Below are 25,283 nucleotides of genomic sequence, written 5' to 3' on the forward strand. Positions count from 1 at the left end.
ATGAACTCTTCTGGCCATTCGACGAGTCACTGGAGTGCCGAAGCGAGGGGCAATGCCTATTCGCTCCTTTCACCCCTTACTCCCTGCCGGCACGTCGGGATCGCTGAGGGTGGAATTTGGTTTGGATGGGGAGCTATCTCGTCTGCTTGTCGCCATTGCAGCCGGTGCTCAGAAGAGGGAGAAGAGTGGGGTGTGCCGCAACCACCTCTCTGGTTGCTCATTTCCTTCCTCCTTTCGCATCCCCGTTCCCGTCTACCTTGATCCTCCACAACTGCCTCTGCTGCCCCTCGATGCCACGTCAACGGACTTCGCTCGTTGTTCTCTTCTCACGCCTTTGCCGCCACACATCTGCTTCTCATTGGATTAATTGGGGCTGTGCAGTGGTCGCACCTGACACTTGCCAAGGGGGCCCACAGCGCATCATAACACGGCCGATCTGCAGTGCATTGAAGGCTGCGACAGCATTTCCGCCTCTCCCTTTTTTCAGTTTGGGCTCAGCTTGGCTGAGGCGCTCTTGCCCGCTCCCACGCTCGCCTTCTTGCCGATGGCCAAGCGTGTGCGTGATGATGAGAGCGACCTTGGGCCATCTCTCTCGGCACTAGGAGAGACGGACTCGGCCATCAATAGCGTCGCTGGCGCTAGCACCTCGACGGAGAGGATTCGTGGGCCTCTCGATGATGAGTCGTCCTTTTCCAGCAGCGCTTCTTCGTCTTCTTCGTCAGAGGCTGTTGACTCAGAAGACGATGATGCATCAAAACGTCTTTTGTTGTACGCTAAAGTGACGGCACGCGCAAAGGCGCAAGCGGAGAATTCGTCCCCTGCGACCGCTGCGGCAGCGCGGAGCGACCCTGCCACGTTTTTGCGAGGCGCGATTAGCAACTCGAGCTCACCGTCCGCTACTGCTGCCACGGCGGCGCTGAAGCGCCTGAAGGCGGAGTTGCTGAAGCCGGTCGAGGTGTCGACGGCCTTGACCGTGGTGAACGCAGAGGACGAATCCGCCGATGTTCTTGCCGGGATAGTCTTGCGAAAGATGCCGCTGCCGCCTGCAGGTGACGCAAAGAAGCTGCGCCAGCTGGCCTACGTGGACCATAGCAAGATGCACTATGCCCCAATTCGGACAGACTTCTATGTGGTGCCGCCGGACATAACGAACCTAACGGCAGAAGAGATGCGGCGGCTGTTGCGTGAGCTGGATGGGGCCAAAGTTCAAGGAAAGAATGTGCCGCGACCAATGCGCTTCTGGCATGGCACCGGACTGCCGGATCGCGTGTTGGAGGTGCTGGAGGAGTACGGGTACAAGTGCCCTTTTGCGGTGCAGTCGCTCGGCGCACCGGTGCTGATGAACGGACGAGACTTACTTGTCACAGCCAAGACGGGGTCTGGCAAGACGCTCTGCTACGCGCTGCCGCTTGTCCGGCACTGCGCGGACCAGCCGCGGTGTGAGAAGGGCGAGGGCCCTATCGGCCTTGTACTTGTCCCCACACAGGAGCTTGCCGTACAGGTGTTCAAGCTTCTTGACGCGTTGGGGGAAGCCGCCGGGTTGCGCTGCGTCGCCTCGTACGGGAGCACGTCGCTCTCGGAAAACATTCGCCACGTTAAGGCCGGGTGCGAAATAATGGTGGCGACACCGGGCCGGCTGCTCGACCTCCTCACAGTGAATGGTGGCAAAGGCATGAGCCTAGCGCGTGTCTCCTTCGTGATCGTGGACGAGGCGGACCGCCTTTTTGACAGCGGATTCATGGAGCATGTGGAGGCCTTTCTGAAGAATATACGCCCAGACCGGGTAACAGGGATGATCAGCGCGACGATGCCAAAGGAGCTGCGCGGGGCGGTAGCGCAACATCTGCGGAACCCCGTTGTCATCTCTGTTGGCGGGAAGCCAACACCTGCCTCAAACGTGGAGCAGCAGTTCTTCTTCTTCGACGAGGAGGTGTACGACGCGAACAACATCAAGGCTGACATGAGCCCACGTCTCGTAAAGCTGCTGGCATTGCTGGGGGAAGAGAGTGGGGACGGCCAGAACCTAATCCTTATTTTTACTCAGCGGAAGGAAGAGGTTGACGAGCTACTAGGACGGCTCACGACCCTGGGCTACGCTAACCGCGTGGCGACTCTGTACAGCGGCATGGACCCGATCGACCGCGAGTTTGCGCTAGAGCACTTTGTTCCTGGCAAGCAATTCATTCTTGTAGCCACCGCTGTCGCAGAGCGCGGATTGGATATCCCTTACCTGGGCCTCGTTATAAACTACCGCCTGCCCAACCACTATGAAGCGTACGTGCATCGTATCGGTCGCACCGGCCGCGCCGGTCGCAGTGGGCGTGCTGTAAGTTTTTTCACTCGCGGTAGGGACGATGACATCGCCCCGGAGCTGGTGGAGGGGCTGGAGCGCGCGGAGCAGCAGGTTCCAGAGGAGCTGTACGAGGTGGCGGAGAAGGTGCGCGCGCTACGCAAGTCTGGTGATGCACGGTACAACAGTGGCTTTTTTCGTGGCTTTCGCGACGCGAAGGCGCAGCGCTTCACGGATCGCAATACGAAGGAAAAGGTGCGCGAGGCTGCTCGTGCAGCTGGGCTAGAGCAATTTCTCAGCTCCTCCTCCAATTCTGACTCGGATGCCTCGAGCGACGAAGATGGAAACATTACTGCGGTGCCGCTTCAATCGAGAGCCCGCGCGGGGTCGGCGGAGGAGGCATCGGCCAACGCGTTGGCCTTGACGCTACATCGTGGCGCGCGAAGCGGTGCATTGACGTTGTCTTCAGCTCAGGAGGATCGCATCTCAAAGGCCCTGGCGTTCGCGCAGAAAACAACCACGGCTGCTACCACGGCGGCGGACGAAACGACGGTGGTGCGTTTCCAAAGCGAGTACCCAATCAACGACCTGCCCGATGCCGTGCGTGGTAAGCTGCAGAGCGGCACTTTTATGCGCTCCGTCGCTGAGGAGACAGAGACTTCATTGATTCGCAAGGGGGTCTACTTCGATCCGCGCTACAAACACTCCCGACGAATGAAGGAGGGGGAGAAGCCACTGTACTTCCTGGTTGTCGGAAAGACCATGGAGGCAGTGCGTGCAGCTCGCAACAAGCTCGACGAGGTGAAAGCAGAGCTGCTGAGCAAACAGAAGAGGGTGGGGTCTGTGACGGGTGCCACGCTGTAGCGGACGAGAGCCGTCCGTTCCTTTTCTTTCCTGATGTCCGCGTATCTATGTGCTGTTAGATGGCGCACGTGCACACCACACACATCCTTCTCTCCTCGCTCTGTCGTGGTGCTGATGGTGCAGCGTGTGGCGATCGGATGCGATCGCGCATGCAATGTGTAGGCATCCGCCTACGCGTGCGCGTGTATGCGAGTCTCTCGGTGCCTACTCTCTATACGACGAGGACGGCTGATTTGGAAGGGCGATGTGGAGGCAAATGTTGACGAGTGGTTCGGCTCTTGCGCCTGCACAAGCAGATGATACGCTACTCTGGGCTGTCCCACTGACACGGATGCAGGCGCTTTTTTTGCTGCTGTGCAAACTAACCGGAAAAGGGGGAAGGATGGGAAGAAGCAGCAACCGCAGTCCGAAACTCCCACACGCACAAACAGTCACTCTCACTCTCTCTCTCGATCGCTCTGTGGCACACACACACACACACACAGAATGACAAAAAAAGGAGCTGCTTGGCGGCTACAGACAGGGATAGGAGAGCTGCTACAGCGCTTCTTATTATCTTTCGGTATGAGTAATCGAGTTGAGTGGGTGTAGGGTGGTCAATTTTTCGATGGTACGCACGCAGATGCAGGCTCGCTCTGTTCAAGGCAGCCTGTCATTACGTTTAGGCCACCCTCGCCCACCCCTGTCGCGTGTAGCGCGCATCGGTGGAGCACGCTTCAATGCTGCGAAGGCCCGAGATCGCTGCATTTTTACTCACCCTTTTCCGCTCTGTCCTCCATTTTTGAGCCGGCGCCAACGAATCTGTCCGCGCACAACGAAGGCGCCGCCCCCTCATCTCTCCTCACATTCGAAAATGTATGGCACCCTCTCTCTCCCTTCATGCTGCTTCCCCTCTCCCTCTTCCACTGTGGCCGTCAAACGTGCACGCTTATCTATCGCCTTCCCCCCGTCATGTGATGCGGCATCTCTGTTCAAAGGAGTAGAGGGGCCACAAACAAACGACAGCAGAGCTAAGGATCTTTGAGCACTGAGGTTGCTGGCCGCAGGCGTGTCCATTGCGGGTGCTAGTCGGCGCTGCTCGGAAACGGTATTATCAGTTTCCCTTGCTCGTGACTGTGGCATCTGGGGACTCAAGTGTTCGTGAGAGCAGCCTCGGTCCGCGCTGAAGCGGGGTGAGGGAGAAGAAATACCGTCTGCGAGCGCGATTCGTGGCGTAGCGGCGCTGTGGTGGTGCTCGCCCGCGTTTTTCCCCTTTTCTCACATCTTTTCTTCCGTGCCGCACTTGTCTCGGCCTGCCCCGCATGTCTCTCGCTGCGTTTTCACAGTATTCTCTCGCAGCAGTGGTGCGCAACCTGCGCAGCGCCCCGAGTGGAACAGAAGAGGAGGCGGTGGATAAATTCATAGCGGACACAAAGAATGAAGTGAACGTTGCAGATGCGCGCGTGAAGATGGTGGCAATTCAGAAGGCGACATATTTTCACATGCTTGGGTACAGTTCACTGTACGCAAACTTCCGCATTGTCGAGATGATGGCAAGCCCCATCTTTCTGCAGAAGCGCGTGGCCTACCTGGCCGCCTGCCTGACCTTCACAGAGGACACTGACGTCATCCCTCTCATGACGGCTTCTCTGAAGCGGGACTTGAGCAGCAGTAATCAGTTTGAGGTTGGCCTCGCCTTGTACTGTATTGCATCGATCTGTACCCCTGATATGGCGCAAGATGTCGTCGCGGATGTTGTCAACCTGCTGGGCCACCCTCGTGCGTACGTCCGCAAGAAGGCGACGCTGAGCCTCTACCGAGTTTTTTTAAGCTATCCCGAGTCTCTGCGCGTGACATACAGTCGACTGAAGGAGAAGCTCGAAGATAGCAACGAAAAGGCCGATACAGACTCTTCGGTGCGTGGCGCTGTGGTATGTGTTCTGTGTGAGTTGGCGCGGCGCAACCCAGCGAACTTCATTGGCCTGGCTGTCCCATTCTACTCCCTCCTGTCTTCCGTGCACAGCAACTGGACACTAATCAAAATTGTGAAGGTGTTCGGCTACTTTGCGCCACTGGAGCCGCGGCTTGGGAAGAAGCTTGTGGAGCCCATCACAAACCTCATCAACACAACAGGTGCCAAGTCGGTCCAGTACGAGTGCCTCCTGGCCGTAGCCAACGGCATGAGCCAAGTGTCGTCACTGAAAAAGCTGGCCATAGAGAAGATTCGTGGCTTTGTCGAGGATGCCGACCCCAACTTGAAGTTCCTCGGACTTGAGGCACTGTCTCTGTTGGTTACGACATCTGAAAACCGGAAGCTGCTCGCGGACCAGAGGGAGGTGGTGCTGAGGTGCCTGGACGATCCGGACAGCACCATCCGACTCAAGGCCCTGCATTTGTTGCGAGACCTGACGACACGCAAGACAGTGGTCTCACATATCAATCACATGCTGGACCGCTGTGTGCGCACGCCGCCGGACGAGGAGTGGTCTAATGCTGTCATCCGCACAATTATCGAAACGGCACAGACGAACGATTACGAGTGGGTTCTGGACTTCGAGTGGTACCTCAGTGTGCTACTCGACCTGTGCGTGGTGGAGCTGACAGTCTACACATACGGCGCCTTCATGGAGCAGGAGCTTGTGTGTATTTTGTCTCGCGTGAACGGCGTGCGACGCGCAGGCGTGGAGGAGATGGTGCCGCTTCTGTCACACGTGCGCTTGCTCGGCTGTAACCAGCAGCGTTCCACACAGTGGCGCATCCTCTGCGCCGCGGCCTTCATCTGCGGCGAGTATCCACATTGGCTCCCAGACATCGCCGAGGCATGCCGGGCTCTTCTCGCCGAGCCCATCACGTTGTTGCCCGCAGAGGTGCAACTGGCGTGTGTCGTGGCGGTGGGAAAGATCGCCGCATACGTGTACCAGCCGTGCACGCGTCATGTCGAGCTGTGTAACGGCGAAGAGGATTGCCGATCCGCTGATGAGGCAGAGGCACGTGCCGTCCCGTCGTTGGCGGACCTCATACAGACAGTGTTGCTGCCGGAGGCGGATGCCACGTGTGAGGCACAGGAGGGCGTTGCCGCTGGCAACGCTAGAGGTGAGGCGGCACGAGCCCATCGCGGTCTTCGACGCTTTTGTCATAGCGCGTTCCCAAGCGTGTTGGAGCGCGCGCACCTCGTCCAGTATCAAGTGCTGGAGCATCCAGAGGTGGGACCGAAGCTATACGAAGCAGACCTCCCCCCCGTCGCCGCCGGGGCTCAGGAGGCGATCGAGATGCCAGGGGAAGTAGACCTTGATGCCCCGTTCTGCCAGAACGTGGCGGCGCTCTTGTCGCTTAGCGCGAGCGATGAGGACGAGGACGGCAGCGACGACGGTGCGCCCAGCCTTTTCGGTGACCTTGGCGATGGTGATGGGGGTGATATGGGCGCGAACTTTAGTTTGGAGTACCGCATCGAGCAGCACCGCCGCTCAGAGCAGGCGCGGCGGAAGGAGATGGCCGCCTACTACCTGCGTGACTCGGCAGATGCAAGCAAGGCCGCCTCAGAGGACTTCGGCACTTCCCCGTCGCTGCTCCATGGGGCGCATCAGACTGGCTGCGATGGCAGACTTGGCGCCTATGCCAGTGCGACTCCTCGGCACTGGCGACACGCGCGTTCTCGTCGCTCACAGAAGGTCTTCAGCATCAACCGCCAGCTTTCAAAGCCGGCCGACTACGAAGATAAGAAAGGGACGCAGCTGCGCCGGTCAAACTCGCCCGAGGAAGATGAGGCAACGCGCAAGCTGCGCGGGATAGACGTCACTCGGGCACTCCGCGCCGACGAACGCCTGCCGGAGACACTGTCCTATACCCAGCTCCTTCAGCGGCAGCAGCACAAGGACATGGGCGGCGCTCATTTACGCGACGATGCGATGACGGCGCTTCAGGCCTCTGAGCCAGCCCCAGTAACTCTCTACGACCAGCGTCCACTGCAACTGTACATGACGGTGCAAGGCTGCAAGGTGCGCAAGGACGGCTTCCACCTCTGTTGTGCCGTAGAGTGCGTTAACACCACAAGCGCCAGCGTTGTTCGCCACGTGCGTCTGGTGGCCGTGCCGACGGCCGCATTGGGCGCAGGGAATGTTGCTCTGCGGCTCAAGACAGTGGACTCCGAGGTCACAGAGGACGCGAATGGTGGTACTTCCGTGACAGTGGCTGAGAAGTTGAAGGGGTCGACGACGGTGCGGGTGCCGATAGCTTTGCGACTGAGTCAGCTGCCCCCGTCTTTTGCAGGCGCGCCCTTGTCACTAAACCTTACGTGGACGGCGGAGCACAAACATCACCAGGCGGCATTGACGCTCAAGTTGGAGTACGTGTACTTCACAAAGCCCGTGCTGCCGAGCTCCGTGCTCACTTCTCACGAGTACCTTGAGGACATTGTTGGCAAAGCCCTCGCGTCAGCCCCTATCGCCGCTGCGTTTTTGCCCTGCAGCAAGATGGCAATCATGAGTGGGGTTATGGCCGCCATTCCGCAACTGCGCCTATCCCCAATCGACGTGTTCAAGGACGCGCTCTCCATGTATGGCCTCTTGCACGGCCGCAAGTCGCAGCTGGCACACACGCATGTGGCGGTTCTGCTGCAGGAGCAGGAGGTGGACGGCTCGAAAGGGCTTCTTGTGACAGTGCGGTGTCACTACCCTGTCCTGAGCGAGGCTCTCATTGGCAAGCTGGCTGAGCTGGTGTGTGTGCGCTAATAATCGCCGCTGCTGAATGTCGAAACGTCAGAGAATGGGGCTTGGGGAATGCTTGCGCATGAGATTTCTGTTGTCGCTGTATGTGCGTTGAACGGCGCTTCTGGCCTGTCTGTCGAGGGTGCGACCATTATGAAGGAGCGCGCGCGCTGTCCCTCTCTTTCTGCGTGTGTGTGTGTGTGTGTGCGTGCGTATCTGTGCAAAATTACGTGCGTCGCATTCCTTTTCTGCTCACTGGCCATTGCTTTCAAGTCCGTCACTCTTGCATACGTGTCGACTCCTTGCGGTGCTAGAGCCTTCCTCAACGGTACATGCCCCTCCTCCCCTCCACACACACACACACACGAACGGAATCAGCCCTACCCACCGGCCGCTGCTGCTGCGTCCGAAAAAAATGGATGATGTGACAATAGGGTGCTTCGAACAGTGTGCGCTTGCGCGATCTATCCGGCGCTTCTCTTAAAAGACAAGGGACCGGAGCTACCCATGGTGGTTGTGCTAGCCAAGTTGCGAGTGGTGACTCGATTCACTGCACCCTGTGTTGTGCCTTCAGTATCCCCCTGTACAGAGAAACAGACATATATACCGGCTGCAGCGGTAGGGTGTCTGCCCCCTTTTTCCTGCGCCGAGAAAAGAATGCGCGTCTATGTCTCTCTGGGCATATTTTCATAGGCTCACTCGCACCATTCAATACGTCACGTCCTCCACGCCCCCGCCTCCCTCACCTTTCCCTTCGCTTCGTTGTTTCTTCGCCATTTCGTACGGCGCTTCTTTGGCCTCCCTCGCCATTTACATCCCTCCGCGCCGTCTCTCCCATCCACCCTGCTTTGCCACTGCATATTCTGCGGGGTAGCTGTGCCTCTATGGCGAGTGCTTCATATCCTCTGCCTCTCTTTCCCTACGCCCCCCTCCCCGAGCGTGGCGACCGTCTTGCCACCGCCCACGGATGTGTCCGGCATGCTGTGCAAACATTTGCTTTCATCATCACTTCTCCCTCCCCTCCGTCTCGGTCCGCCTTACACGTCGCACGTTGCTGGCGGCAGTCGTGGAGCAGCGCATTCGAAGACAGGCGTCTCCGTGACGGCGCGCACGCCGGCACAACAAGGTGGCCACTGTGAACTGCCCTCCTCCCTCTCCTTGGCTGCTGGTAGAGTGGCAGATCTGCAGGAACCTGCGTGAGGAGACGCACCGCGTCTTTCTTTGCTTTTGCTTTTCCTTTGTGGGCTTTTCGAGCACTTCTGTCGACGGTGTCACTCACCAGTAGCCCTGCGCAGGCTGTCGCGTTGCTCAGCTTTTCCTGCGGAGATTTCGTGTGGCCGTCAGAGACGCTTCCTCGCCGACGCCCCCCTCCTCTTTTCCCTTCTCCACTGATAATCGCCTCTTGTATTTTCTGGCTCGTGTGCCTGTCTGCGAGTTCAGATCGTCCGCAGCCCCGCCGCTTTCTCTCTCTCCCTCTCTCTTTCATCTCAACATCTCTTCTGCTTCGAGTCTCTTTCCCCTCCGTCCCTCACCCCTCCTCCTCCTCCCCTTCTCCTCTCACAACGCTCTCTCCGCTGCTTTCGCACGCGTATATGTGAGCGTATAGTCTTGCGGAGCGATTTGACTGTGCGTTCTTCAAGTGGCCTTCTTTGCCTGGCTGATATTTGCAGAAGACACACGTCTTGGATGCGAAGCTCTGGTGGCGGCGGCGGTGCTGCCGGTGTGAGTGTGTGCGAGACAACCTCGCCGCGCTCAACGCCACAGCGGACACCAAACTCGTTGCATGGGAGGCTGAGCCTCGGTGAGTTGCCTGCCCACACTACCAGTGATGGCGACGGTGCTGGCGCAAATCGAAGCCTCAGCGCCTCCCTCTCACCATCGCCTGCCGTGCGCCTCTCCAGTTATGCGGATGAGGGCGCTCCTAGGCCCATGGGGCAGACAAAGAAGAAAAAGAGGCCTCAAAATGCCCTTTTTATGCTTGCGAGCGCCATGGGTGGCGGAGCGTCCACAGGGGTTGCCAGCTCGCAAGTGGTGGACCTGCGAGCATTGGACCCATCACCGTGCCCTTCGCGTGCTTCTCGCTCACCTCTGCGGTCTTGCCCTGGGCAGCAGCGATGCTCGCTGTACGAGGACGTGCCGGCGACACAGATTCTCAACTTCTTGTACCTTGGAAGCGTGAAGGATGCGCAGGATGCTGCCTTCTTGGCGAAGCATCAAATTCGATATATCATCAACGTCTCGCAAGAGGAGTACTGGTCTGTCGATAAGAAGGTGCAGATCTTTACCTTCAAGGTCGACGACTCGGCCACGGCCGACATCGCGGCTCTCTTTCAACCCACGCGCGATCTCATCAACAGCGTTCGCGCTCGGTACTACCGCTACGCACGAGGCGAAGGCTCTACCCGGCCGGCGGTGCTGGTACACTGCCAAAAAGGTCGCAGCCGCTCTGTGACGATTGTGTTGGCGTACCTTATCTACACGAACGGCTGGTCTGTTGCTGAGGCGATGAGGTATGTCGGTACGCGTCGGCCTTGCGCGGAGCCCAATATAGGCTTCATGGAGGAGCTGCGGAAGCTTCAGGAAAGTCTCTCTTCCGAAGAGCGAACGAGGCGATACAGCGAGCTGTGCTGGTTCATGCGCAACCTGAACGCGGAAACGGCGCAGTCGCATGTATTGGAGCTTTTTGAGAAGCGTATCGGTATGGTGCGACATGTCGTTACGTACGTCGTGGCTGGTGGTGGAACCGGTAGCGTAAGCAGCAGAGGCGCCACCGACCACGGCGATGATGGCCGCCGACTCACCGCACAAAATGACGCGCGACCCTACGCGTCCTTATCAGCGGCTCCGTCCACGGCCGACATCGACGCCGCAAAGACTGAGGTGCCGTCGGATCCCGGGGTAGCACTGGGAAATCGAAACGACGGTGATGACGAGCAGCGTACCGCCACACACAGCAGCACTCCCGCGTACCTGGACGTCGGCGCCGCCGCGAACCAGCTCTGTCATCCCAGCACAGAAAAGACGATGCTGTGTTTCGTCTTCTTCACCTGCCGCGAGGATGTACTTCACGGTATCAAGTCTGGGCAGTTTACGCAGCTGCTTCGTCAGCTTCACCCGGCGGCAGGCAAACAGATAAAGTACGCCACTGGGCCGAAGCTGAAGAAGATTATGATGGAGCATCAAAGTATATCGAGCAGCTTTGCGCACGACATGGCCGGGTTCAGCAACCGCGTCACTTCTTCAACGGATGTTGAGCCGGCAGCGACGAGCGTCAGCGGTGCGCTGGAAAAACAGGGGGCTGAAGCCGCTATGAGCAAGGTGGTGGAGGAGACACTGCATGTGTGAGCGTCTCCTACTCACTCATTGTAAAGGCCAACACCGTATACCTTAGGTTTTTATTTCTCGCCTCGCTTCTTCCTGTGACTAATACAAAAGGCGAACTCACCAATACGAGCGCACACAGACTCCCTCGCCCCAGGCTGCCACCCGCGACAGCGGCTCTCTCGCTCGCAAAATGCGCGCGTACGCTTTTTTTTTCCGTGGTCTCTCTCCCTGTCTCTGCGGGTGTGGGTCGGCAGGTGTGTGTGTGTGTGTGTGCGCGCACGTGTGCGTGAATAGGTGTATACCGGCATCTCTGCATGTGCGCGTCTTTCACAAAGGCGGCGAGTTCTTTGCTTGCCACTAAACAACAAGACGGGCGACAGCTGAGGAGGCGCTGGTGCAGTCACTCCGATGGCGCCTCGGATTGCGACGGCTCTCGCTCTTCTCATTTTCGTTCTAGCAGCGATGATCGCACCAGCGAAGCGCGAGGTGGACGCGAGGGGGTGAAATAGAGGCCATGGCAGAAGGATGCGATATGGAAGCGTTGGGTCACCCTTTCCTCACGCTCTGCAGCCTCGCACGCTGCCAAGCGCATGCGTCTTGCGACGGTACTCCGTCCACTGAGTTCCGGGGTCGCCGTGCTCGGGGGAGGGGGGCGCTCTGCTTGTCTGACTCTTCCCACTGTACTCGCTGCCCTTCTCCATGCGATGCCGTTTCCTCCGCTGCTGTGCTTTTCATCTCGTTTTCTTTATTCACTGCTTCCGCTACTGGAGCCTTCATGCGAGTGAGCAACTGAACCCCTCCTGCGATGTGATCAATGAATTCGTCTTCTTCATTATGCTCCGAACGAAGTGCTAGCCTTCCATCTTTCTCTTGCTCGACCCAGGCGAAGGTGCTTGTGACCTGAGCAGATGCTCGCACACGCGACTCCAGACGCAAGCACCACAACATACTCTCTGCAGCCACATCAGTGGAGATGGCATCACCGCAGTACTCCACTCCGTATTCAGCGCTGAGCTTTCCTACCTTCACTCCGCTCTCTGTAGCCCCGCTCAAACACGATGAATCGCCGATGGGTGCGGAACTCTCTTCACTCTGCGCTGTTGTGAGGGCAGACGTGGCTCATCAGCGTGCAGTCCACAGGTCCGTGCCCGAGCTGCCACACATGCCATCTGCGGCGTCCAATAAGCGGGCTGCGTGCCCCAAGGCAAGCGTAGGTACCACCGCACGAGTGCAGCCCAGTGAGTTGTTCTTTGCTGCACCCCATCTCACTCGTGCCAACGCCCCGCTCTACGCCCCACCTGGAGCAGTGAAGGTGGCGTCAGTGATCCAGCGCGATGTGGCGCTGCCTTTGCCCACCGCGCCACCGCACTACAGCGACATTGCTGGCGTCCGCGATCTCTCAGCGCCCCTGACACGCCAGTCCATCTCTCACCCGAACGACCGGGAGGTGTGGGTGGATGGAACTGCGGTAGACGTCCAGTCGGACGTGGTGTCGGTGAGGCAGGCGGCACCGAACCTGTGTGCGTTTCAGCAGGAATGCCACTCCCTCCTGGCGCTGCTGAACGCATCCTCTCTTCCGCGGCGGGCGGCACCGTCGCCAGGCAACCCCGCCGTCCCTTCGAATACACCGCTTTTACCAGCCGCAGGCGCTGAGGCAACGAGCACCGTGGAGGCTGCCGCTCGACCGGAAAGTCAGCTGATCACCATACCATCAACTCACACACCAGCGTTGACCTTATCTTTCGCTGGAGCGTCAACTTCATCGCCGTCTTTGGCCTCAGAGATGGCGGGAGTGAATGCCGATACGGTGGGCACTACACACTCAACAACTTATACACAGCTGGTTAAGGAAATGGATGACCTTTCCAACTTCTTGAAGGAAGAGGAAGAGCTTCGGGGGCGACAGCGTGCGGCGCCTCGGCAACCTAGCGAGACGGGACTCACGCCAGCGCAAGGGAGTGGCGTAGGCGCTACTGCAACAGCGACAGCGGTTTCTTCTGCGAGGGCGACGAGCTCACCTATGAATACCCCCGAGAAGCAACGCCGACCGAGGGCTGACACGCACCTACGCGGCCCCTCGCGGCAGCCTTCACGGTCCCCTCTTGCGTCGAGTACGGCTAGGGTGGCGCACGCTCCCACTGGCCCGTTCTGGGCGGCTCAGCTACTGAAGTGGATTATCTTCCTTGTAGAGCAGCGGCAGAGTGCGCTGCAGCGCATTCAGGCGTTTGAGGACACACGCGCGCCCGGCCGGCGCGGGGCCTGCCGCGGCGCTGCCACAGACGAGTCGGCCGCCAACCTACCACCCTCGGCGATCCGAGTGGCCGATGGGCTACTACGACTACTGCACGCACTTGACCCGGCGACCAGTGACGTGGACACGTGGACTCGTACTCAACAACGTCACATGTGCACGCGGGTGGCAAACCTGCTGGCCGAAATGACAGCAGCAGAGGAATCAGTGATGGCAGATCTGCTGAACGATGCAGCGGCGGGAGCTACATTGGAGCGCGAAGGCACCGTCAGAGAGCCGCCAGCCACTGCGACAGCAGCATCTCCGCCGGAGAAGGCCGTTTCAGAGGCGTGCCGGCAGGATATGATCAACACCATTGCGCTACTCGAGCACATGTCGCAAGAGAACAAAGCATTGAAGCTGCGTGTAGAGCAAACGGAGCAGCAAGCTGCCAAGCTCAGCGATGGCATGGAGCGCGAAAGGGCCGAGAAGAAGGAGCTGGGGCAGTATTTTGATAGACTCGCCGCTGAGAACAGCAGACTGACGGTAGAGCTGAGTGAGATGGAAGCGAAGTGGCAGCAAGCCGAGACACTGGCCAAACGGATGTCGCAGGAGGAAGTATTGCGAAATCAATTAGAGCGCCAAACTCTTCACTTGCGCGATGTGCGCGCCGAACTAGACGATGTGAAGGATGAGAGCGACACGCTTCGGAGCACTGTTCTCCTGCTGCGAGAGGCGCTGGTGCGGCACCGTGCCGTCATTGACCTACTCACGCGCCGCCGACGTGAACGAGAGCGCGCGGCCGCGGCGACAGCAAGGCGATCCGTTAGTTGCCGTTCTCTCAGTTCAAGACAAGGTAGCCCTCCTTTGCAGCTTATCGATGAAATCCTCTCCGGTGTCTGCGACCCGCCGCCGTCCTCCTCATCAGCGTCATTGGAGGGAAAGCACTTATGCAATGATGACGCCCGTGTGGACTCCGTTAGTCGTTCTCCTCAGTGAAGTGAGCGCTGGGCATCGTCGGGCCGCTCTTCGTCGCAGTTTTCTTGTATGTGTGCAGAATGTCTGCCGATGTGACTCTTTTTGTTTTTCGGCGATCGGTGCGTGCTGAGGCCAGATGTGCGTGAGGGGTGGTGACAAGTGGGATGCTCCAGGCATGCGTGTGGAGTCTTCTCACATGCACACAGCATATACGCCGCACGCTTGCTCCTCCTCGTACCCCCTCCCCTCCCACCATCGTCGCAGACTCGAACATATATGCCTTTCTTCGACAAGGTCATCACGCCAGCTGGCGGCCGTCGAGTGTTAGGAGGCGGCGGCGCGCGAGCAAAAGCACCCACACACACACACACCAACTGTGCGCCCGTGGACACTTCCTTCCCTTGCACTCACCATCGTATCATTCGGTGCCGCCGATCATAGACGACACTGGACAGGGCATCGCATCCCATGAGGCGTGTATACACTCTTCTCTCTGTCTCTTTGTCGCGGTACCGCACAGTTCCTATTCTTGCTCATGCTGAACCACCTCCGATGGCGACACAGGCTGAAGCAACGACGACCGGGGGAAGGCACAGCGATGCGCCAGTGCTCGTGTCGGCGGTCAGGTCGTGCATTGGTGTTGTGGCGCCGCGGCCCGCGACAGTGGACGCGCTGGCGCCATCGGCAGGATGAGCCACACTTCGGTATGATGCAGACTTATCTCCGCTAGCACTCAATCTGCACACATCGGTGGTGGGGAGCTCGGCGCGACGCCCCCGAGGTGAATGCACCACGTGGCAGCCGGCATGGTATGGGATTACTGTGTGTGAGGCGGCCTGTGGGGCGGTGCGGCGTGTGGAGTTGGAGAGAAGGGCCATACCCAGATGACCGAGTCGGCAGCAATTTTGTAAAGCATGCTTCTACTGCTGCGTCGCACCTGTCGAAGTGTGTGTGGCAGGCCGGGGTAGCGTGGGACTCGACACAGCGTTGATGGCAGAGAGGGCATGTGGAAGAACGACTTTATTTCTGACCCTCTTCACGCCAATATCTATTGCGAGCGACTCATAATGCCCCTTCCCTACCCGCACACGCACTGTCCCTCCCATCCTCATCGTTCACGTCTCATTGTATGGCGGTGCCTGTGTGCGTGTGCACTGGAGAGATTGGCTGTGGGCGGCGACCCTCTCACCCCTCTTTACATCAATCTGCTCTGCCCTTCGCAGTCATGTGGGCCTCCCGATCTGTTTTTGCATCTTCCGTGACGTGAAGGAAAATGTGTACGAAATGGTCAACGAAGAGATAGCGGAGAACGTGATGGCACCGATTTTGTAAGCTGCAGCCATGAAACCGTCCTGTCTCGCCGCAGCCTGTGCTACCGACTCAGCGCGTCGCTTCAGCTTGTCCACGAAGAGCAGAATGGATTACCTGCACTGGGAGGTGATACGTTTTGGTGTCCAGCGGCCGGGGGGAACGCTCTTCCTCTATTCAACACCTCAGCGTCTTGTGTGGCACTGGCTCGTCTCCTGCTCTTTCCGTCCCCCTCACGGCTGTCCACGGGTGCGTTAGCCTACCGCACCCATTTCCCATCTTCTTCCTGACGCCCCCGCGGTCCCTCTCCCTCTCTTTCTTCGGGGGCCTTCCCCCTCTCTGGTATCCCCTGAACCGCCACACTTCAGCGGAGCGTTCCTGTCTTCTGCTCTATCAGGTACGGCGCAGAAAGGCGTTGAAGAGCGTGCGCGTGGGCAAACCTATTGTGTGCGCTCCTGTTGGTTCATCGAGTAGGGCGGCTCTCATTGTCGTTCTCTCACACAACCTCCGCGGTGATGATGCGCGGCACCCAGCGCGCCTTGGCGCGCAGCTTCCGAGCGAATCTCAAGTACCCCTCCCTCGTGTCGTACAATAAGCTCCCATGGGAGGTGGTGAATCATGACAGCACGAAGTTGCACATGCACGTAGCCTCAAACTACGAGCAACTGCTGATGCTCGCGACGGTGACGAATGTGCCACACTTGGTGCTGGCAGCGCACCTCAATGTTCCAGAGGCGGAGCGGCTGCGCGTGATGCCCGGCGTCGTGTACCTTTTAGGCGGCTGCGCCGCTCACGAGAACCCATCGAGCTTCACTGCATATCGGATTGCCGATCCCACATCGCTGCAGTATTATGGCCGCATCCACCATTGCCTGGCGCCAATTCAGCGGGTGGACATGTGCACATCACCGGACTTGCGACTTCTCTGTCTGGCTATCCACTTCGAGGGGGTGCTCGCGAACACGTCTGCCGGCTCCACTCTCGAGCGCGTCACTACCGGGTCGCCGGACGGGCACTTTTCGCTCTTTTACTTTTTCCGCCCGAATCGGCCGGCAAATGAGCTCACGCAGCCGTTTGAGAAGTTTTATCAGCACCGCCCATCCCTTGCCAGTTTGGCCGCCCTGGACGAGGGCTCGCCTCGAAACGCGCAATCATGGACACCGGTGCTGCAGCTACCGCGGCGGACGCCAGAGAAGGCGAGACTCACACCTGCAGAACCGTATCGGCCGCCGCAGAACTATCTCATGGGACTGGCAGAGCGTCTCGGCGTCCTCCCTGGGAGCTCCTTTGGCCGTCGATCGCTGATGTGGGGCACATGGTTCTAGTCGGAGTCGGCTGGCGCCCCATCTCCTCCACGGGCAGTGCATGTAGTCCCCCTCATCGCTGTCGCTCATGCCACAGGGGAAGCTGGGCAGGGCAGCGCATCTCCGTTGACGCTTATTCCTTTGACTGTTGTTGTGGGATCTGTTGGGTTGGTGTGAGCTTCAGTGTGCAGTTCCCGTTCCGCTGCTGCGGCGGTGGGGGCGCCGGTGTAGCGCACACAGTTTGGCGAAATCGACGTTGACCGCTCTTTACGCCCCCTCGCTCTTTCGGTAACCTCCGCGAAAACAAGTTTGCCTCGGCAAGCGATGCTCTGGTGAATGTTTCCTCGCCATGGATGGCCTTCTGGCGTCGCCGAGGGAAACGCCCATCTTGATGCGGCCGCGATCACTTTGGAGTGCCGTCGCACTGACTGCTCTCTGCGATGCCAGGAGGCGCGTCGCTGGTGCACCGCGCATATGTGGAAAAAGGCGCTGATGAGTAGTCCAGGCTCCTTCAGCCATGGATCGGTGCGCCGTGCGGGCAGCTTTTCCTGTTCCCTCCCTCACCTTTGCTTCTTCGTCCTTCACTCTTCTCTGAGCGTCTTCTTTCCGCCCCTTTGTGGCCTCTCTCGACATGTCGGTGTCTCCGCTTCATCGTTCGCTCCTCCCCCCTTTCCTCTCTCGTGCGTGAGGGTGCTGACCATTACGTCCTCGCCCAACGGGGTGCCACAGTTTAGACTCATAAGGGGAGCGACTTACCGCTCGATACAACAGCAGTGTACGGAAAAGACGCTGTGCGGATCACCTCAACTCGCCTCTCCTCTTCTGCTCCCTTTTCACCCCCTTCACAACACGTCGCCTCTCTGTTTTTCCCCCTTTCGCAAGCTGAAAGGCGGTGGAGCCAAGGCGAAAGCGTCCTGAAAGCGGTCGGGCGCCCCATCAAAGACTCTGCCTCCTGCCGCTTCTCCCGCCTCGAAAGCGGTTACTGCCCGCACCACCTCTTTAGTGTTTGGTTTTCCTTTGAGCTGACTGTGCATACTGATTAGGTGGCGTTGTGGTGGTGGTGGTGTCCGTCTTAGATCATCGTCTCCCTCCGTTTTACTCTGCCAATCTCTCGTGCTGCGCGCTGTGCTCGCACAGGAACGGCGTTCGCTCTGCCCTTCTCCTGTCTCGCCCCGCGGGCTGCCTGAGCCTCTTTCACCGTTGGTGCTCTTCTCGTTCGTCGTTCGCGTGGCGTATCAGCAGCGTTTCCCCACAGGCTCTCGGCGGGTAAGTGCGCAGATACATACATCAAAGCGCACGTGTACCCGCGTATCTGAAGCGTGCGCGCTGGAGGCGCCATCTGACCTCATCTCTCGCTCCCTCAAGCAGCCGCTTGCTTCCCCCCCCCCCAGCAATGCTCTCCATGTTCAAAGGCAAGAAGGGTTTCTCGGTGCTCTTCAGTGAGGGAGAAGCAACGAGGCAGCGTGCAGCGGCGACAGAAGCCTCGCAGCATCGCCGCCCCTCAACCCAGCTCTCTGAGTCCGCAGCTCGGCTGAGTGGGCGAGGAGTCACGCAGTATCAGTGCCAGCGGTGCTCAAAGCGTTTCTCGGCGCTGGAATCTGACGACGAAAGGGAGGACTCGCACCAGTGCCACCGCTGCGGCTATCCTACATGTCCGCAGTGCCGAGAGCCGGCCACTGGTAGCCCGCCATGGGTGTGCTGCGTGTGCACTGGCTTCAAGTCGATCATGTGGCTTCTGGAGAGGACGCGAGCAGGGCCCATGCTGGTGACAAGGATTGTGGAATACTGCGATCCACGGGGGCAGCGGCTGATGCGGTCGATGTTCCGATTCACATTGCAGCAGTACCAGCCACTGACCCCACGCCCTTCTATCAAGCTCGCGGGGCGTGCCAGCGACGGTCCTCCCGGCAGTGGTGCGCCATCCTGCTCGCGACCTTCCTCTCAAACGCCGCCCACCTGTGCAATGTCTAGGGCACGCACAAGCTCTCGCCTGTCTGCCGAACGCAACGTGGCCCGCCTCAGTCAGGTGCCGGCGAGCGTGAGTAACACACGCCGACTGTCGCCGTACATACACCCCAAGCATGGGTCATTGCTGCGTTGCGCGCGCCGCTCGGGCTCCGGTGCGACATTCGCCTTCGATGCCGGCGTCGCCGCTGAGGCAGAGGGCGCTGCGAAGGAGAACTCCACCGTGGTCGAGCGCCTCGCACGCGGCTCCGAGGCGCTGCGCCGTATCGAGGCGGCCGCCGGCGTCGTGGAGTACTCGCCCGAGTCGAGGTGGCGGACGTCCGGCGGCGCGAGTGGAGGGGCGGAGGGGAGCGACAATTCGTCGCCGTCTGTCTCCGAAAAAGCTCTGCGCTTCGCTCATTCCGGGGATGGCTGTACCGCCGTCGCGGACATTTACGGCGCCAGAGCACTCAATACGCCGTTGGGTGGGGCGACTACGCGGGAAGCAGTATGGGACGCGGAAGCGCCGCCGCCTCACGAGCGTGGGATTGGCCGAGCTACATTTCAACGCGAATCGCCTCAGCGGCACCTGGGGCGCGCCAACGGCGGTGCAACATCAATAGCGAGCGACAGTGCCGTTGTGCAGGTGACCGTGCCTCTCGCACCGGAAACGTCGTCGATGCGAATCACTCCTATGAGCCAACCCTGCCGTCTCGGCCGCAGTGTGAGCCCCGCCTCGAGCGGCTCAGGCCGCAGCGTCAGTCCGGCACCACGCTTTCCCACCTTCGGGCAGTTCTTGGAGGACCACGCCGGCGCCACTGACGGGCCGACGCACTTGCCACGGGAGTCAGACGTGTTGGTAACCGTCTCACCTGAAACCGAGAACGACGACAATGACAGCATCGATGTGATCGAGCTTGGCGGTGGGCGTCGCGGCAACCGGCCCGTGGCTTCGACCGGCTACGGCAAAGATGAGCTGAATACCACACGCGGCCCGCACCCGCGCCCCCCCCCGTCGGCTGGCGGCAGCGGCTCATCGTGGCCTCGTAGCGGACGCCGCACGAGCGGACTGGGCGACTTCACTCCCACTCGAGTACTAGACTTGTCGAGCGCGCGCGGCACGCTTCACCACCGCAGCTCTAGTCGCCGCCGTGCCACGCGAGGAAGCCTCCAAGAGATCCACGCTCCGCACCTCTACGGTAACAGCACCGCAAGCAGGAAGGCGGCAGGAAACGCGCGCCGCAGCGGGCAGATGAACGACTCCCCTTACATGTGCGGCCTGCCAAGCAACTTCAGCTCTCATTTGAAGCCAACGGACGCGGCGTGTGGGCAGGTGCGGCGCCAGCATGCGCCGCTCGCCACGCGCACTGCAGGTCGTGCGCTCGGGATCGATGGCCGCCATCGACTGGTGCGGCAACACAGTCGCACCGTAACCCCGCTGCAGCGCACCGTCTCGCGCAAAGGCGAACTGCAGAGGATACTCTCATGCAACGGAGCGCTTGCTCGAACGAACTCATCCTTCACGCCGCTGACGCGCACTGCTTCCTCGCATGGCTGCGGCTCTCAGTTTGCGCGGACGAACAGCGGTGTGGCGCACACATGGGCTAGCACAGCCTCCCAACGTTCCCCTGTCACCGGTGCTGCCTCTGGTCGCAGACGGCTGCAGCGGACGGAGTCGGTGAAACTCTTGAGCGCCGGTACGGGCTATGCAGCGGCAGTAAGTGGCGCTCCGAAAGGCACTGCCGCGTTGGAGCGCACGCCCTCGTGCTACGGAGCACCTGCGGCTGGTGGTGCTGTGCCCACTTACACCTCTTCTGTCACGCGAACGCTCTCGTCTTGGTCGCCTCTGAAGCGTACCGCCTCACAGGTGTGCCTTACCGGCCGCGGCGTGGCGTCGTTTGGCCGCACGCAATCCCAATGCTGCTTCACGCGTTCCGCGACGACCAATACCGGATTGGTTGTGGGCAGCTCTATCACAAAGCCCGGAGGTGGCGTGCCGCCTCGCCGCGCTCCTGGCGGTCTCTCGCGTACTGCCACCGGTACGAACCTGTGGAGCCACACTCGCGGCCGCATTTATGACGGGGCTCGTCGCTCGCCAGTGCCGTCTTCACTGCAGTCCCCTTCGACGTTGTGCGGCAGCGCACGTGGAACCCCGAGCAGCTACTACCGTCTTCTGGACACCTCTCCTGTGCAGCGCACTCTCACTGCCACGCGCATCGAGACACCAAAGATGAGTCGACGACGCTTTCCCACGCCAACGGCCCTCTCTCACACCGGCGCGGAGGTACGAAACTTTGGCGGCCAGCGAAACAATGCTGCACGCGAGCCTCTGTGGCGATCGGGGGGAACAGCGCGGCAGACAGTCGACCCGCCGCCGACTTTAGTCGGTGTGACGCAACAGAGGAGTGTGGGGGGCACGCTACGCCGCACTCTATCTGCTACCATAGCCGTCAGCTCCGTCACTTCGACGCCGCGCACGCCCCGTCCGTACATCACGAGTGTCACGACGGCGGGAGCGGCAGCCATCGTAAGCGGCGGCGGACGGCATAACGGGTCTCGTCCGGTGCTATCATCTAGCGCAAGCAGCACAAAGACGCGCAGCAGCCGTGGTTCCCTGAAGAATGTGGACACTTCGGGCAATCTCGGCAATGCAACCAACACATCAGCGGAAGAAAAGGTGGCTCTCAACGAGTACGGGGCGGGGCAGCCGAGGACGCATCACCGTCACCTCGTTGGGGTCACCACTACGAAAGAAAAGATTCCGGCGCGCGATGTGAGGCTGAGGCAGCGGTGAGAAAACTGTGATTCCCAGTGCTTTCCCTGAGGACTGGTACACCAACTTTAGTGCGTGCCTTCACTAGGCAACACAGGCTCGTCCCTTTTGCAACCGTTGCACGCGGAGGTCAGGGCCCGTGTGTATTTTTTAATATGCCTCGGCGCTCTTTGTGACTCTATGCACCAACCCAGGCGCCTCTGCACTCTCTCAATGGCGCGTGTGGGTGTGTTGATGCGTGAACACGCGATCTTGGCGCCTGCTCGCGAGTGCCACAGCCCCGACAGGCACGTGTGCGCTTGTTTTCGATGACTTCTTTTCGTTGTTTACCCACGCACATGTATACGTACACGCATATACATATACATATGTATATATATGTTTGTGTGCGTGTGTGTTTGTGTGTTTCCACGTGCGAAAGAAGTCTGCTGAACGCGACGTAATGGTGCGTTGGCACCTTTTCGGACACGCAGGTGTCGGCGCGGAGCGTTTCTTTTTCTTATCGCTGCTGGACGCTTTGCATTCGTTTTATCTTAGATGAGCCCTCCCCCTCCCCCCGTGGGGTGCGGGGGGGCGGAAAGGGCAGACGGGCCCTCTTGAGCGGATCGGTCTTCGCATTTATTCTACCGTTTTCATCTTTTTTTTGTACATTGGCGGACTTCGCCCCGCTCTGCCCCCCCTCCCCCCACCCACTCATACTTCAGTGTGCGGTGGTTTTTTCTTCTCTTTCTGTTCATTAACACACGTCGCCGCCCAGCAGTCTCCCTCTTACCTCCACTCTTGCCAAGCACACACACACACACACTTTTTCTACAAACTCGGCGCCCTTCCTCTCACGGCGGCTACCGCACAGGTCGGCGCCACAAAAGAGGAGAGGCGATTTGTCTGTGTGTCCTCTCCTGATCGGTGCAGTCGAATGCGGGGCACCTTTACTGTGGAAGGAACTCGGTCTGCTCCTCTCTTCCCCCCTCCCCCCCCCCATACCGCAAGCTGCCAGACGGCCAGGCTGCGCATTGGAGAGAGCGCAAAGGAAGAGGACGGGTGAATGGAGATGGGGCAGTGACAGTGCGGCGACCGCTCTTCGAAGTGGCAGGCACACACGTATGCTCATTGGTGAAGTTACGTCTGCGGGATGTATGCGCGCAGTCTCTCATCAGTACGCACTGAGGGAAAGGTGAAGAAGGCGATATGGACCACCCAAGCATAGCTCTCTGTGAATTCATGCGTACCTCCTTTTTTTTTTCGTGTCACGCACTTACTTCTCACGTGCTTGCAGAGATTTTGTCGGCACGCCTTTCTGTTGAGCTTTTCTTCGTTTCGACTTGTTTCTCTGTACGATTTGTGTAGCACTTTAGATCAAGTACCCTTCATGAAGCCGCGTAGGAGGGCCGTACCTTTTCCCCACCCCCGCCCAACCCCGCCAGCTATCAAAGATGACCGATGGGCCGCAAATCCCTTCTCTTTGCTGCAGACCCCCAGTGCACAGACGTCTATGGGCGTCAGCAGACCTGTGCAGGGGTGATGCCTAAATTTCCACGGCCACAGTGAGGGCCAACGCACGGAACGCGGAACCGGGCGCTCTACTTCGCTACTCATTACAGTTTGATCTCCCCCTTCATGTTCGTGGCGCTTTTCATGCAACTGCAACGTACGTTAAGCCGCGGAAGGGGGGAGGGTGCGCTGCATGCGAACGTGTGCGTCTGTCGCTTGCACGCATCTATGCAGCATGTTGCTTGTGCGTTCCTTGATCACCTGAGGCTTACTCCTCACCTCCTGCAGCTCATTTCTCTTTATGGCTTCTTGGCTCTTACCCCTCTTTTTTCATGCCGTACCTCGTCCGAAGCAGTGCACTTTCCTCCCTCTCCTTCCCAACTCACTTGCGCCGGGGGAGAAAGAGATGCATTCACACCCATGGACTCTCGATCGATGAGGCCGGCGTGCGACAGGCGGAGCGCTAACGCGAGCGTCACGCTGGCTAGTGCTGTGAGACGTCGACGCCAGGGCTTGTGGGCGAGTTGTGAGCGGCTTCCTCCACGGCGATGAGGCTGTGGACGCAGTGGCTGTGAAGATGCTATAAGGCGACGCTGCCAGGGTCATGATGGTGGTGCACATGACGGATAAATATCCAGTTGTGTGTGCATTAGCGAACGCTAAGGGTCGTCGAGTGGCACACTCCAGCAGAACGAGGGCCCCAAAGCTAAGCGAGCGGCGCCACTCCTGCGCTCTTGCTCCTACGGGTGCCACTCAGTAAACCCCTGTGCTGGGGCGCGCGGGTTGTGCTGCTGGGGCCTTGTGCTGTGTGGGGCTGCATTGCCTGCCCCTGGGGTGCAGGCGTCAAGCGCGACGCGACCCCCCCTCCACACACGCGGGCACACACGGGTCCCAGGCGCATATTTGGGGGGAGGGGTGGCAAAGGTCAATCAGCGCTGTGTCGTGCACAACCTGCTACTGCATCCGGAGCCGCCGGATCTCCAACGGGTACGCTGTGCGCGACACATCTCCTACCTGCAGGACAGGCCTGTTGTTGGCGTCGTTGCTCTGCTGTGCCTCCACCGCATTCACCACGAGTGCCGCAGCCACCGTGCGCTGTAGACGACGAGGTGGCTGCGCGATGAGGAGGTCGCGTGGCGGTGATGGGGCGAACTCTGCTCACGAAGTCTCAGCACCACTTTCATGCCGCCATGAGCAGCTGCAGTGAGGGTATGTCGACACGCCTCGCCACCACCGGTTGGAAAGACGAAGGCGGCGCGTGCCGGTCGTGGGTGCGCTGCGCGCTGCGGCTCATTTTCGGACGCTCAGCCGGTGTTCGCCTGAAAAGAAAGACACGCCCACTGTACGTCTCCCCCCTGGCGGAAGCGCTGCCGCGTTCCTTGCAGCGGCCCCAGACGTGCCCGCTGAGCCGACGCGCAGCTGCCAGCATCGTTTCGTCTTCACGCACGGTTGCTGCCACGGAGAGGCCGCGAGAGGTGCCGGGCAATCTGAAAAAGCCACATCCTCATCCTCCCCCCTTTGCCAATTCACCGGGATCACCGCTGGCCTCTTCTGCCGCGAAGGCGTACTTGACGTGAGCATTGTAGTGGCAGCCCACGTCGATGCCGTTGGCCATGCCGGTGGTGCGGTTGTCATCAAAAGGGATTTTGATGCTCTTCACAATGACGTGCACGTGCCCGACACTGTGGATGAGGCTCACAGATAGTGCCAACGACGACGACGGGGATACCATGTGACGCGCGAGGTCGTCAGAGGGCTATGAACGGTGCGGAGCCATGGGTCTTTCTCCCACGCTGTCGCCCCTCGTTCACTCCCCCTCGCGGGCTCGTGCGGGCCATGCTGTTCTCATACAGGTGCGCGGTCGTACCACTATTTCTCCTCTCTTGTCGCTCCTGTCTGTGGGTAGCATAGCTTCTTCGCTGCGGGCTGTTCACACCTGCGCGCAGACACACATGAGTGCGTGGCGCTGTGGCCGGAAGGAAACGCGTCGTTATCCTGCCAGCCGCGTTGAGGGGGACAAAAATGGTTCTCGATGATGTCTGTAGGAGGGGAGTGGAGCGCGAGGAGGTGTCTCTGCGTGTGCGCATGCGCGCTG

The 25,283-nt window shown here is 59.7% G+C and overlaps 6 protein-coding genes across 6 annotated transcripts; all 6 read left to right on the forward strand.

The window, feature by feature from the left end:
- Nucleotides 1–544: 544 nt before the first annotated feature.
- LSCM1_07148 (uncharacterized protein) lies at nucleotides 545–3,154 on the forward strand (the record flags this gene model as incomplete). Its single annotated transcript, XM_067324533.1, has 1 exon — nucleotides 545–3,154. One exon carries the CDS (start codon nucleotides 545–547, stop codon nucleotides 3,152–3,154), a length of 2,610 nt encoding a protein of 869 aa, XP_067180890.1.
- Nucleotides 3,155–4,455: 1,301 nt separating this feature from the next.
- Nucleotides 4,456–7,860, forward strand: LSCM1_07149 (uncharacterized protein; the record flags this gene model as incomplete). Its single annotated transcript, XM_067324534.1, has 1 exon — nucleotides 4,456–7,860. One exon carries the CDS (start codon nucleotides 4,456–4,458, stop codon nucleotides 7,858–7,860), a length of 3,405 nt encoding a protein of 1,134 aa, XP_067180891.1.
- A 1,662-nt stretch (nucleotides 7,861–9,522) lies between these two features.
- On the forward strand, nucleotides 9,523–11,181 carry LSCM1_07150 (uncharacterized protein; the record flags this gene model as incomplete). Its single annotated transcript, XM_067324535.1, has 1 exon — nucleotides 9,523–11,181. The coding sequence occupies one exon, from the start codon at nucleotides 9,523–9,525 to the stop codon at nucleotides 11,179–11,181; it is 1,659 nt and encodes a 552-aa protein (XP_067180892.1).
- A 952-nt stretch (nucleotides 11,182–12,133) lies between these two features.
- LSCM1_07151 (uncharacterized protein) lies at nucleotides 12,134–14,389 on the forward strand (the record flags this gene model as incomplete). Its single annotated transcript, XM_067324536.1, has 1 exon — nucleotides 12,134–14,389. One exon carries the CDS (start codon nucleotides 12,134–12,136, stop codon nucleotides 14,387–14,389), a length of 2,256 nt encoding a protein of 751 aa, XP_067180893.1.
- A 1,802-nt stretch (nucleotides 14,390–16,191) lies between these two features.
- LSCM1_07152 (uncharacterized protein) lies at nucleotides 16,192–17,001 on the forward strand (the record flags this gene model as incomplete). Its single annotated transcript, XM_067324537.1, has 1 exon — nucleotides 16,192–17,001. The coding sequence occupies one exon, from the start codon at nucleotides 16,192–16,194 to the stop codon at nucleotides 16,999–17,001; it is 810 nt and encodes a 269-aa protein (XP_067180894.1).
- Nucleotides 17,002–18,373: 1,372 nt separating this feature from the next.
- Nucleotides 18,374–21,718, forward strand: LSCM1_07153 (uncharacterized protein; the record flags this gene model as incomplete). The annotated part of the gene is made up of 1 exon (XM_067324538.1): nucleotides 18,374–21,718. The coding sequence occupies one exon, from the start codon at nucleotides 18,374–18,376 to the stop codon at nucleotides 21,716–21,718; it is 3,345 nt and encodes a 1,114-aa protein (XP_067180895.1).
- Between the last annotated feature and the right edge of the window lie 3,565 nt (nucleotides 21,719–25,283).

This window comes from Leishmania martiniquensis, chromosome 8, assembly GCF_017916325.1.
Source record: "Leishmania martiniquensis isolate LSCM1 chromosome 8, whole genome shotgun sequence".
In the NCBI taxonomy this organism is placed as follows: Eukaryota; Euglenozoa; class Kinetoplastea; order Trypanosomatida; family Trypanosomatidae; genus Leishmania; species Leishmania martiniquensis.